The 12,657-nt window shown below is 41.0% G+C and overlaps 1 protein-coding gene and 2 long non-coding RNA genes across 6 annotated transcripts in view; 2 read left to right on the top strand and 1 right to left on the bottom strand.

Annotated features, from left to right (window-relative positions):
- Positions 1-457, bottom strand: part of LOC135494439 (uncharacterized) — a 154,140-nt gene extending 153,683 nt beyond the window's left edge. The window contains exon 1 of the mRNA XM_064782403.1: positions 423-457. Within this exon, the coding sequence (XP_064638473.1) occupies positions 423-435 (13 nt within the window). The 5' untranslated portion in view covers positions 436-457. The remainder of the gene's footprint in view (positions 1-422) is intronic.
- Positions 1-12,657, top strand: part of LOC135494600 (uncharacterized) — a 439,372-nt gene that overhangs the window by 421,581 nt on the left and 5,134 nt on the right. The window lies entirely within an intron of this gene.
- Positions 1,803-7,197, top strand: LOC135494601 (uncharacterized). Of its 2 annotated transcripts, none has more exons than XR_010448413.1 (5): positions 1,803-1,864; positions 3,291-3,364; positions 4,227-4,301; positions 4,443-4,523; positions 5,062-7,197. It is a non-coding gene; the product is annotated as an uncharacterized LOC135494601 (long non-coding RNA). The 2 variants fall into 2 exon arrangements; XR_010448414.1 differs by having other exon boundaries at positions 4,443-4,872.

Here is a 12,657-nt window from a genome sequence, read left to right as displayed (position 1 = left end):
TCTAGTGTAATGGCACCCAGGGTGCTTATTGTCCAGTCGATCTCGAACCTGGCCCCAGGTCCTGGGTACCATTTGTCGGCACCCAGGACGAAATCCACCCTTTCAGCACTACTGCCCGGCTATTCTACAGTTAGGCCGAAGAACCCTTTGCCAATAGCACAACACAGTTTCAAACACTCCAATACCGATCACCTGCATGAGAAAAAATGATTTCCGTAGGCCCTAGCTACACCATTGACCATATCATGAATCGATGATATCCATCATCCAAACGTCACTCGCGCATTTTACGGCCCTCCCTGTCAAAATACAAGTTCTAAACTGACCAGTGAGACCATTTTCTTAAGGGCCTATATTATATAAAAGAATCAACCACAGATGGGAATTAATTCCCCTTTTGTCCATGCCACCCATGTATTTACCACGACTCGACATCTTAATAAGCTCTATCTATGTGAATTCATGGTCGTCGAGAAATTGTTTTTTTTTGAGATTTCAATAAACCTTTTAAACGAATTTCACGTGGGCCGTAATTGGACCCGAAGACACATTATGGAGGGATGCATGTTTTTGGTGTATCGCCATTTCGCCTACAATCATTCGCCTACATCCATTTCGCCTACAGTCATTTCGCCTATAATATGTAAAGAGCAATCTCTAGTGAACTCACACAACTGTTCGACATGGGGGAGCCCCCAAACCCCCGTCCTTCTGACATAGGCCTATATAGCCAGTACATTGGGGGATGAGTCCCCCAAACCCCCTCCCCGTTCTCTGAAAGTGACAGGTTTTAGTCAGTACATACGGGGGAAGCCCCCCCCCCCCACATTGGCATTGGACTCTAAAAATAGAATTCCTTGGAGACGCTGAACAATAAGGCCCCATAAAGAAATAGTCCCCGCCCCGGTAGCTGTCTCATATCTGCTGAAAGAAGCAGCTCTTTGTGGTGAAATAATAATTGAATGCATGTCATGACACCCAGGAGCTTTTTCTCATTTCTGAAACAGTTGCATGGTTGGAATGAATTTCCAAATCAGTCCGTCAAATCTCTATCCAAATGGAACTTTAAGACCACTCTATAATTGTGCAGTAGTGTTAAAACTGACTTTTTTGAAGTAAAGTACGTAAATCGAGAAGAAGAGGACGTTTGCTTTGGTCTGCAATAAAATGTCACATCTGTCTCCGCCCACGTTTGTTAGGGCACTAGAGACAAGACCACTAATGAATATTCATAGGTTGGAGGGTCCAGGCCTATCTATTAGACGAGTGCATGTTTTTTACTCTCAAGTACATATTTGGAGAGGTATTGAAAAAATATTTGTTGTGGCAAGTCTACAGATATAAAGAAATTATTTGATGAAAAAATTAATTTCGAATTTTGCTAATTTGGTAATAGGGGGCGTGTTTTGAGTTTTTTCTGCCAGTTGGCTGAAAAGAGTGGAAATATCAAAGTCTGTCTAATTTGTCGATTAAAAAAAAATTTCCGTGGTCAATCACCATTTTATTTTTCACCATTTACTTGCCCGAGTGTCCGGAATAACATAATCTAAATTTCAGATTCACAACACCACGCGTTCTTTGATGCGTCGCGGTCAAACATTGACAATTTAACTGCTAAAAGGCTTAAAAAATCAATTGTGGTCTTGTCTCACTAACATTGGAATGGCCAAGACGGGGTCAGTCGTTCTCCGCGAGAGGGCGTACTTTACAAATTACCGACGATTTCCCTTGCGTTTGGACACTGTCTTGTCGCTGCTTTTCGTGCTTTTGCCGCGGTTTTTTTTTTTTTTTTTTTTTTTTTTTAGCATGAGTAGTTTGTTCCGAAATACTAGCGTTGGGATTGCTGTTCGCCATCATGCAATCGGTAAATATTATTGCTTTACGGTCTGGATGATTTAGGGAAAAGTATTGTAGAAGACGAACAAGTTTTTTTCGTTGATTCTGTGAGAAAAAGACGCTTCCTCGTAGGCCTACCGCCCGGTACCACAGAGTACAGACCATCATTCATGCAATCGATGCATGGCGTGTGTGTCATTGACACTGTCGAGTGTGTGCAGACTTAAGACTGCAGTCTAGGCGTTCAGCTTCAGGCTACAGGCTTCATCATGTCTGTGTATGTGTAAGCCTAGTGTCACTCTCAGCTCAGTCTTACTCTCTGTGGAGTGTGCGTCCATCATGATATTGTATTGCCAACACGTCATGGAGTGCATACTATATATCGGTACTATAGATCCATGCACTTCATTGGGACCAACGTTTACGAAAACGTCGCGTCTCGTCACGTTACAGTAATGTAAAATGCATGGTGACGTGACGACAGCCAACACTACGTCATGTAAACGTTGTTCCCAATCTAGTGCATGAATCTATAGGCCCAGGTCTATAAATATCACCACTTAGGAAATAGACGTATTCGAAGAAGACGACGGAATCGGTGCTAAAACAAATCGAATGCGCACACTCGGAATACGTCAGAAGGCCTAGTAAGCCGACTTCGGACAGTGCCCAGAGAGACACGGCGATCCTTTGTTCAAGGGTCAGTGCAAACTTCTTCGAATTCGTCTTATCAACGTAATGACGTAACTGGTGAAATAACGAGGCGTAGGCCTAGTGGTGAAACAATATTGCGCAATGTTATTTTGGTAGAAGGTTGTGGCAGTGAAGGGACTGTGTGCATGCACTTGAGGGAGTGTGTTCATCCAGATAGGCCTGTTTGAAGAAGAGGAATCGGCTCCAAAACAATTTAAACAATGAGTGCGCACACCCAGAACATGTCACTCGTCAGAAGGCCTTAGCTGACTTTGGACAATGCCTAGGGACACCACGCTCTGGTCAGCACCAAAACAAACTTCTTCGAATTCGTCTATTTATAGGACCTTTGCAGTATTGCCAGATACGCCGGCACCACCTAGGGTCGCCAAAACAAACCATGTTTACAATAGATCTTCACAGAAAAGGATGCACATTGGCTCGAGACGACATTCGAAAGTCGGTCAGCGGGTAGCACGTGTGCACAGCATGATGCACTGTCAAGATTTTTTACAATTTGTAATACAATTTTTTAAAGGATATTTGATTGACGGGGTGCAATAGCATCGGCCAGCATCACCATGGCAATGACGGCATGAAAGAGGCTTGGCATCTCCAGCACATATCGTTTAAGATATGTTTCAAATCAGTTGCAAAAAATTTTTTCTACCACTTACATGTATTTCTTTTTGTTTTGTAAATATGATTGCATCGGGATACCAAATCTTGGTAACTCATGTTTTTTAAATGTGGCATTGCAGGCCCTCCGTGCCACCCCTGGGATTTTTAATGCCACTCGTGCCCACACTCAAGTGTTTTGAAGAATGTAAAATCCGTAAGTATTTACTAAAATTTTAATACAGCCTTTTATTTTACAATAAAATACTGTTACTACTGTTGTCCATTCATGATAAATTATTTGTCCGCATCGTTTTTGGGCTATGGATGATGGAGTGTAAACGCGTGGACTGGATGGTCAAACTTTTTCAATACAAAATTTTTGATTTAATTGATCTGTCATCGCTTGGAATTGAAAGTCATAGCATCGGTCGTTTTTTTTAAAAAACTGCTTGTCACTTTTTGGCATGTGATATTTGACCCTTTATGTCCTAACCGGCCGATATCCGGCCACTGATTTTTGTCTAGTTTCCTAGCCTAGCTGCCTGCCAGTACGTACCTAATCTCAAGCAACACCATCGCCATCATGAAACTTAGGCTGGTTTTCGGGCGGTTTAGGGATATGCAATATACTTGTTTTCATCCGTTTGATGAAATAATACTAGTGAAATTAATTAGCTGTCTTGTACATGGGGGGGGGGGGGGGGCATTTGGAGGTCGTTTGGGGTGAAAATTGCTGAAATACTTGGAAACACTAAAAAAATTCAAGGATTTAAAGAGTTAAAACAGAATAAAAATCTTTTTTTCATCTGACTCTGAGTTGGGCTTTGTGCTGGGTCAAACTTCTTTTCTGAAAATTCATACATGTATGATGAAGTTCAACTTCATACACAAGCTCAGCTCCTGCATCATTCAGTCCATAAAGCTTTTTACTTCTCGTGCTACAGGTATGTAAAGGCAAAAAAGGTTTGACTGTCATTGTCTGCACTTAGACAGCCGCAGAAACGTTTCTTATGTCTTTATGATGAATATGATTGTCGAAATGTTTTCAAAGGATTCAAATTGTTATTTTTTTGCAGCGTGTGTGATAAACATGTGTAAAGAAACCTTTCGTAAGAAGCCAGAAGAGCTTTACAACAATCTTGGACTGGGAGGTAAGAAACATGCAATTTTTAAATTGCCTTTTAACCATTCATGTCTTCTCCATCAGTTCATCTTCCGACTTCGTCATGGACAATTTGCACAGCAAACAGCAATTTGATACCTTTCATTTGACAAATGTTATGTTATTTCAGATGGAGGCCATCATAAACTTCTTGTAGGATGAGTTGCCGCAGACAGAGATGAAAACCATGATGAATGTCCGTGAGCCAGAGGTGGGTCTGAAATTTGACAAATGGTCAGCCTTATTGATGGTATCTCTCCATGAAAGTACAGCACATGACAGGCGAGAAACTTGAAGCGAATTGGGTTAAACTGACCGGCTGCAACCAAATACAGTGCCTAGAGATGATTTTGAATCACTTCATGCATTATCCTGTGGATAGTCATGAAACAATAAAAGACCTACGTACAGAGATGGGTACATTTTCAGGCATATGGAATAATTTGTGCTCAGAGGAACGCAGTGGCACAACGTTTGAGCATCAACATTGTGATCGGGAGGTCCTGGCTTCGATACCCGGCATGTGCCACGTTGTAACTCTTACCTTCTGGATAGGCTGGGTAATGAAAGCTCTTTTAAAGCGCCATATAAAACTCCTTGTTATTATCGTTATTTGGGCTGATTTTGTTGGGAAACACGAAAATATGTCACTTGATTGTCCACTGCATTCTTATTATACACTTATTTTGTTATCAAAGTAAAGCATTATCATCACATCATAGATGAAATTTTATAATTTGATTTTCCAGGCTATGATTTGTTTAGTACAACAATGCAAGGGACTTAACAAAATTGAGGCGGAAATATTCTTGAGGCAGTGTCGGTGCATAGAAGAAATGGAAACATTAAGGATTAAGGATTTATTTCATAGTGAATTACACAGTCACAAATGGATTACACACATTTTGGATTAGACTAGTTTCTGCTGCAACTGACATTTTTGCAGGTGCCCACTCGTAGGCAATTCCTTGATGTCTTCCTTGGATTTTACATGATATTATGTCATTTTCGCCAACATCGGGTTTTGGCGCCAAGACGTTTGTTCCTAGAACAGTTGATTTAAATGCCGAATGTGGTCAGTTTTAATTTATATCGCAGGTGTCTACCCAAACAATTTTAGATGCTTTCTGCTGAATCTTCTATTACTACTGTTTTTACTGGGGTTTCATCGATGTTTTTTGGTGGAGTGTGACTCTAAAGTAATAGGCAGCTTGTTATGCCCCCGCCAATGCGTAAAGCATTGCGGAGGCATTATGTTTTACCAATGTCCGTCAGCCGGTAGGCGTCAGGCGTCTGTAAACTTTTCGTTTCCTCTCATTTTAACAAGAACGCTTTGAGTAATAACCATGTAACTTTTTTGTGGGTAGAAAAAGATAACGTGTACAGCGGGCATTACAGACCAATAACTCTTTCACGATGTCAACTAAACCTAGTCAGCTATGACACCAGCTGCCCGGGGTTGTCTGAAAAACACTTCACTTTCCTAATACACCAACTCAAAGTGCTCACCGGGGCATATGCTATGCCCTGCGTTGCTCTTGTTATTGCAGTATTTTTGTTCTTCCTCTGGTTCACCTATAAACTATTTTTCCAATCTCCAATCATGTTTGATGCTTTAGCCATTTTGTTTCAGCTCTTAGATAGTAGAAAAACGTGTTATTCATTATTTCTGGTAGCACAAGTCCTGGCACGAAATACCTTTCCCGTCATAATATCAGTACCAAGACATCACAGGGTAGGTCCTAACTCCAGGAGACGCCTTACTCGTGCACTGTTCCACGTGAAAAGGGTCACTGCTTGGAGAGCTAAATGGGTCAACATCAGAAAAGCGCGATAATTCAGTCTTTGGAATTTTTCCTTTTTTTGTGCAATTTGTTGATGGAAACTACTTATGTAGAACAGGAGGTGACTGGGCAGCGGACAGCTGGGTAATATTGCCCTTAACCCCTCGCCTCCCTAGAGGGGACGATATATCGTCCCTGTATTTTGTCTCGCGTAGGCGGTACGATATATCGTCCCTATACCAATGCTTTAGTATAGAACTCTCGGTACACGTTAGACGCTATTGTACAGTGTATTCGTGTCCCTGGTGATCTGCAGAAGACTAGATTTAGTTTCATTCATAGTTTACAGAGGGCGCTGCAGTTTGATTGGCGCTTGTGCAGCGTCACAGTACAAGAACTGATTAGCATATAAATTAATATTATGTTGTATTATTCGATCAATCAGTAATAGACAATAGTCAATCAAAGGTTATCAATCAAGTTACGTTGATCATTAACAGGTTGTAACTGCATCAATTACAGTTCCATATACTTTGTTCAAATCAGAAAAATCAATCAATTAGAGCAAAATCAATCAAAAAATATTGATTATTACTGATTATTGATTACCTCTTACCTAATTGATACCCAGAAACAACGCCAATTGATAGCCAAGGTAATCAGCTTTACGAAAATGTATGGTTTTATTAGTCGTACTTCCACCTATCAAATCCCCGTGTCTTTTGCGCTTACACCTATGAATTGTCGTGTCTAAATAGACCCGTGTGTCAAATCCCCGTGTCTATTAGCCCCATCGAGCTTGATGCGGCCAATCGGGGGCTAATTTAGACCCGTGTTCAACACAGGTTTTTGATTGCAAGTTCTAAGATCCGGCGACAGATGGCGCGGTGTAGTTGCCTCGGTATTGCGCATGCGAAATTCCCCTCCAACGGGAAAGAAACACAGGAGAGCTCCCTTCCTACAGCGCACCTGTCGCCGGGGCTATTAATCATTATCTAACACAACTGATAGGTGTAAGTGCGCCGCGGGTTTTTTGACACACGGCGAAGACACGGGTCTTGAAAAAACACGGGGTTTTATCATAGGTGTTCTGTAGGGACTGTATATTGATAAGACCCCCTTTAGGAGGGGCTCTTAAGATACACGTGTGTGCGGGAGTATATAGTGAATGATTAGAAATAAAGAGAGTAACTATTGTATATCCTACAAACAATTTTTTTTGGTAAATTTCTGAATTAACTCCGTTGAGTTTACCGATTTCTCCGCGATCTTCCGGTGGTGGTTGCTATCCCATTGGTTGAAATTAAGTTAAATTAAATTAAAATCTTCATGGGAATTCGCTACATCATATGCCTAAGAAATTGGCCAATTATATTAATATTTTTATTAGAGAAATATCCGTCCTAAATAATGACAGAAAAGGGTGGTTTATTTCAATTTTGTGTCGACATGGTCGAGGTCACGTGACATAAAAACAAAACAATCGCACACACCCGTCCAAAAAAGGCACTTTAAGAAAAATAAATACGTTTTTCCAGCTTAAAACCACACTGACGACTAAGTTATATTGGTCTACTGCCCAAATCTGAAGTATCAAAATGAATCACAAACTAGAACTAGCTCTATTTAGCTATAGTTGCGTGAAAAATTCGGGTGAGCGACGTACATTCTGTACCCTAGCGGCCAATAAATAAACTACTTTCAGCCGTCTGCTCCGGTCTCGTTAGGGAGTTTTTCCCAAATGTACGCGATGATGACGTGCCCCATTAACAGGACGTGACATCTATTTTAAAATGCGTTTCCAAAGTGAATGCATGAGGACAATCCATTTAAGTGTCGTATATCACTGGAAACGCCCGATTCCCGTGAATAAGGACAATCACAATGTATTACATTAATTACCAAAACAAAAATGTGTCGGAAGGAACTATATGGATGGTCCCATCGCACCCCCCTCCAGCAGTATGACACAGAAGGGCTAGTTGACTGTCCACCGGGGGGGTTTGGGGGGAGCTTCCCCCCAACGCACTGGTAAAAACCTATGTCGACGGAGGGGGGTTTGGGGGGTGTCCCCCCATTGTAACAGCTGTAGTTGTTAGAGCTTGCACTTAACATATGCTCGTAGGGGGGTTCGGGGGAGCTCCCCCGACCTAAAGGGGGGCTCACTAAGTCCTTGACTTTACATATTATAACTCCTCAACCTCTTAAACAAAACAACGTTTATTTCTCCTTGCTTGCTACAAAATCAATCAAACTTTACAAATGTTCATCGCACGTGCTCTCATGGGTGGGCGCGGACATCTTAAACTCCTCGCCATTACTCGTTGTTGTCGTCGTTACACATACAACCGTCTCAACCAAATACACAACAATAGGTGGAACTATGACTATAAATCAAGGATGCATAATGAAGGAGGTACAATATTTAAAAGTATTTTTACGTTATTTTGCATAAAACTGGTAAAAAATCTCGGTACATCGCGTTACATAGGCCTCGGGAGCCAAAGGGTTAATAATGCCTAAGGTCCTTTAATAATTTTGGTACCAAACCAAGTGCTTGAAGTGGTTGGAATACCATAACCTATGCAGACACGTGAGGGCCATTTACACGGAACCAGTGATCTTGACCGATCCAGATCATTCTAGATTGGTTTGCTGCGTTTATCCTCTTGACTCCCAAAACTTGAAAATCACGGGATCCCAGGGTGGTCACGTGGTTGCGAAATTGGGTCTGACGTTCACGATGTATGGCGCCCGCATACAACCACCAAAGTCCGGTGACGAGGCACCATCTACCCAGGCTTGCTCTAACTGGCCCTACTGTACATCAAACACGCTGAAACCAGCAATAAAATAGCGTCCCAGCTCAAGGGAATAAAAATATTACTGAGACCGACCTGTCGGTCGTTGGGGAAAAAAACATTATTTCAAAATGACTGACTGGTCGGTCACCGGGATTCAAGAGGTTGACTGCGCACCATTGGTCATTCGCAAGAAACACAATGTTTAAGTTTTGAATATAAAGTTAAAATAAAAGATTGAGGTGTGTCGTGTAATCAAGCAATGTGCGTATTCATTTACGCGACACTCGTTAATCATCTTCTGTAATAATTTGTTTGAGTAATCTTGGAAAGTTTTGAAAAATGGCGTCCATTACATTTATATTCTTCGCTCGTGCCTCATCTCAACTAGAGCCCTTTGACGAGAGATAATGGCTTTTTCTGGCATTTATCTGAAAAACTTGACTTTCCTGAGAAACATGACAGTGCCCAAGTTGTAGGGTATTTACACATTTCTTCAAGTCCCAAGATAACATTCATTGAGTTAAGTTGAAATCAGCATGACAGTAAACTGAATGGCTGCAAGAATTTCCAGCAAGTACTTGTACCGGTAATATTTTTCTCTGACAACAACCGCTTTTTGGGCCTTTTGAGCTTATTATATATGAGAGTAGTAGACAGATCAAGTTGTTTGAAATGACTGACATAATTTTAAAAGCCCTTGTCCTGCAATTGCCACCGTGGTAATGTACCTAAAGTGCCCCAGCCACATATGTACAAATGATAATCATGTTTGGCAAAATTAAATGTGTGGTGAATATTGAAAGTTCAAGTGTGAACACATTATGTAAAATTGTGGAATTACACAGCGAGAACTGTATAATCCCAGTAAATGATTTTTATACATATTGAAGTCATGAAGACTGTGAGTGTGAATTTTATCCTGATACTTAAAGGCAGAAAGGGAATTGAAGATACAGTGGAACCTCCCTTAGCGGATACCTCTCTATGAAGGACAACCTCACTATTAAGGACACTAGTTTTGGTCCCAAATTGGTACTTTCCATTCAATATGACCTCTCTAATCAGGACACCTCTCTATTAAGGACAGCATTTGGCAGTCCCGATGGTGTCCTTAATAGAGAGGTTCTACTGAGTGACAAAAATGGTATTTTTTCCTAATGTTAAGTCGGGATCGTGGGATTATTGATTTCTGCCCGTTTCTAGTATTGTGAGGATGTATTTGGTCATTTGTTTTGATGCATGAATGAAGTAACCCAGATCGCAATTATTGAAAAATTTGTGTAGAAACTTCATTTGTAGTAGAGTGTGTATATCTGTTACTTCTAATGATTTTAAAGTCTTGAATAAGGGTTTGGTGTGGGCAATGAGCAGAGCAGATAATAATAATTAAATGACCTGAAATCTATCGCCTTGTCTTTTATCTTTTTCACTAGGCTAAAGTTCATTTCTGTGACTCTTCTTTGTATCACAGTGACATCTCTGTGAGACCACCTTGTTGTCTGTTAAAGACTGCACACCAAGACATGGCTCCATAAGCAATATCTCTTTGAGAACATCTTGGTGTCCGATTAGGACTGCACACCGAAGACTTCCCTCCATAAGGAACGCTCTAGACTCTATGAGAAAATATTGTTGACCGATTGGGACCCCACACTGAAGACATGCCTACATACCTTTGAGACCACACCGAACACATCCATTTGAGACCCCCTTTTTGTCTGATCAGGACAGCACACCATAGTCTCCATAAGTGACATCTCAATGAGACCACCTTGTTGTCTGTTCGGTGCAGCACGCACACTGAAGATATGCGTCCATAAAGGACATCTCTATGAGACCATCTTGTCTGATTGGACAAGACAAGTCTCCAAGAGTGACATCTGTATGAGGACACCTTGTTGGCTGATTGTGACAGCACATTGAAGACTTGTCTCCGTAAAAGACATCCATTCGAGAGTAAACTGAAGACTTGCATCAAAAAGGGACATGTCTTTGAGACCATCTAGTTGTCTGATTGAGACAAGACATGTCTTCACAAGTGACGTATGTATGAGGACACCTTGTTGGCTGATTGTGACAGCACATTGAAGACCTGTCTCTATAAGTGGCATCCCTTCGACAACTCACTAAAGACTTGCCTCAAAAAGGGACACGTCTTTGAGACCATCTAGTTGTCTGATTGAGACAAGACATGTCTCCATAAGTGACATATGTATGAGGACACCTTGTTGGCTGATTGTGACAGCACATTGAAGACTTGTCTCCATAAAAGACATCCATTCGAGAGCACACTGAAGACTTGCATCAAAAAGGGACATGTCTTTGAGACCATCTAGTTGCCTGATTGAGACAAGACATGTCTTCATAAGTGACATATGTATGAGGACACCTTGTTGGCTGATTGTGACAGCACATTGAAGACTTGTCTCTATAAGTGGCATCCCTTCGACAGCACAATAAAGACTTGCCTCAAAAAGGGACATGTCTTTGAGACCATCTAGTTGTCTGGTTGAGACAAGACATGTCTCCATAAGTGACATATGTACGCGGACACCTTGTTGGCTGATTGTGACAGCACATTGAAGACCTGTCTCTAGTGGCATCCCTTCGAGAGCACACTGAAAACTTGCCTCCAAAAGGGACATCTTGTTGATACCATCTTGTATTCTGATTGAGACAAGACTATGTTTCCATAAGTGACATCTATATGAGGACACCTTGCTGATTGGGGCAGCACATCGAAGACTTGCCTCCAAAAGGGAATCTCTTAATGACAATCTTGTTGTCTGATTGAGACAAGACAGTCATGTGTCCATAAGTGACACCTCCATGCGACATTTTGTTGACTTATTGGGAGGGCACACTGAATACTTGTCTCTATAAATATCATCTCTATGAGACTATCTTGTTGATTGATTGGGACAGCACACTGAAGACTTGTCTCCATCAGGAATATAACAGAAAAGAGGCGGCGGAAGGGGCTCTTTAGATAATGGCTGAAATTACAGCTAAAATCATTACGAATGTTTTCATTTCATCATATTTTGTTGGTAGGGCATAGATCTCAACATTATTTAGCATTCGGTGCAAATCGACTACGTTTGGAGGGTTCAAATGGACCCTTTCAATATTGGGCCGGGTACTTTTTGGGGCTATTTTCAAAAAAATTCAATTAAAAACAAATTTACCGTGCGATGGACATATATACCAGCTTTATATGAATAAATGATTGTTCCAGATCATTTCCACCAAAAAAAGTATATTTGCCATATTCGACTGATAAATCAGGTACTAAGGGTTGGGGTCTATGAGGATTTTCAGTTAAAGTCAACCGAAAAACCTAAAATTAATGAATTATAGTTTTTTTTATCTGTTTTTGGTATGAGGGGATTACAAATGATGAAACGGACTAAAAGTAAGTTGTTCAGTGTGAATTACAGAAAATATAAGGGTTAGATCGGTCAAAAAGGGCCAAAATAAGACCTAATGCAATACGCCTAAGAATTGCCTAAAATCACCTCATCCACTGGGACAATTTCCTGATATATTCCCAATTCTGCACAGATCTAATTCAACACCAACGGTCTTTTACATTTTTCTCGGTTGTTGGTGGTGCCGAACGAGTTGAAAATGCCATTTTCTGAAGGACAGTCACAATTTTGTCTTCCACATCATTTGTTTTTGTTAAAAAATAACTCATTCAAACCAGTTTTCCATGCATAAAGGAACACTACATATCTCCTTTGTAACAGTAAAA

This window comes from Lineus longissimus, chromosome 10 (genome assembly GCF_910592395.1).
Source record: "Lineus longissimus chromosome 10, tnLinLong1.2, whole genome shotgun sequence".
Taxonomy (NCBI): Eukaryota; Metazoa; Nemertea; class Pilidiophora; order Heteronemertea; family Lineidae; genus Lineus; species Lineus longissimus.
The sequence above is the reverse complement of the archived record's forward strand: the minus strand, read 5'-3'. Positions and strand labels throughout refer to the sequence as shown.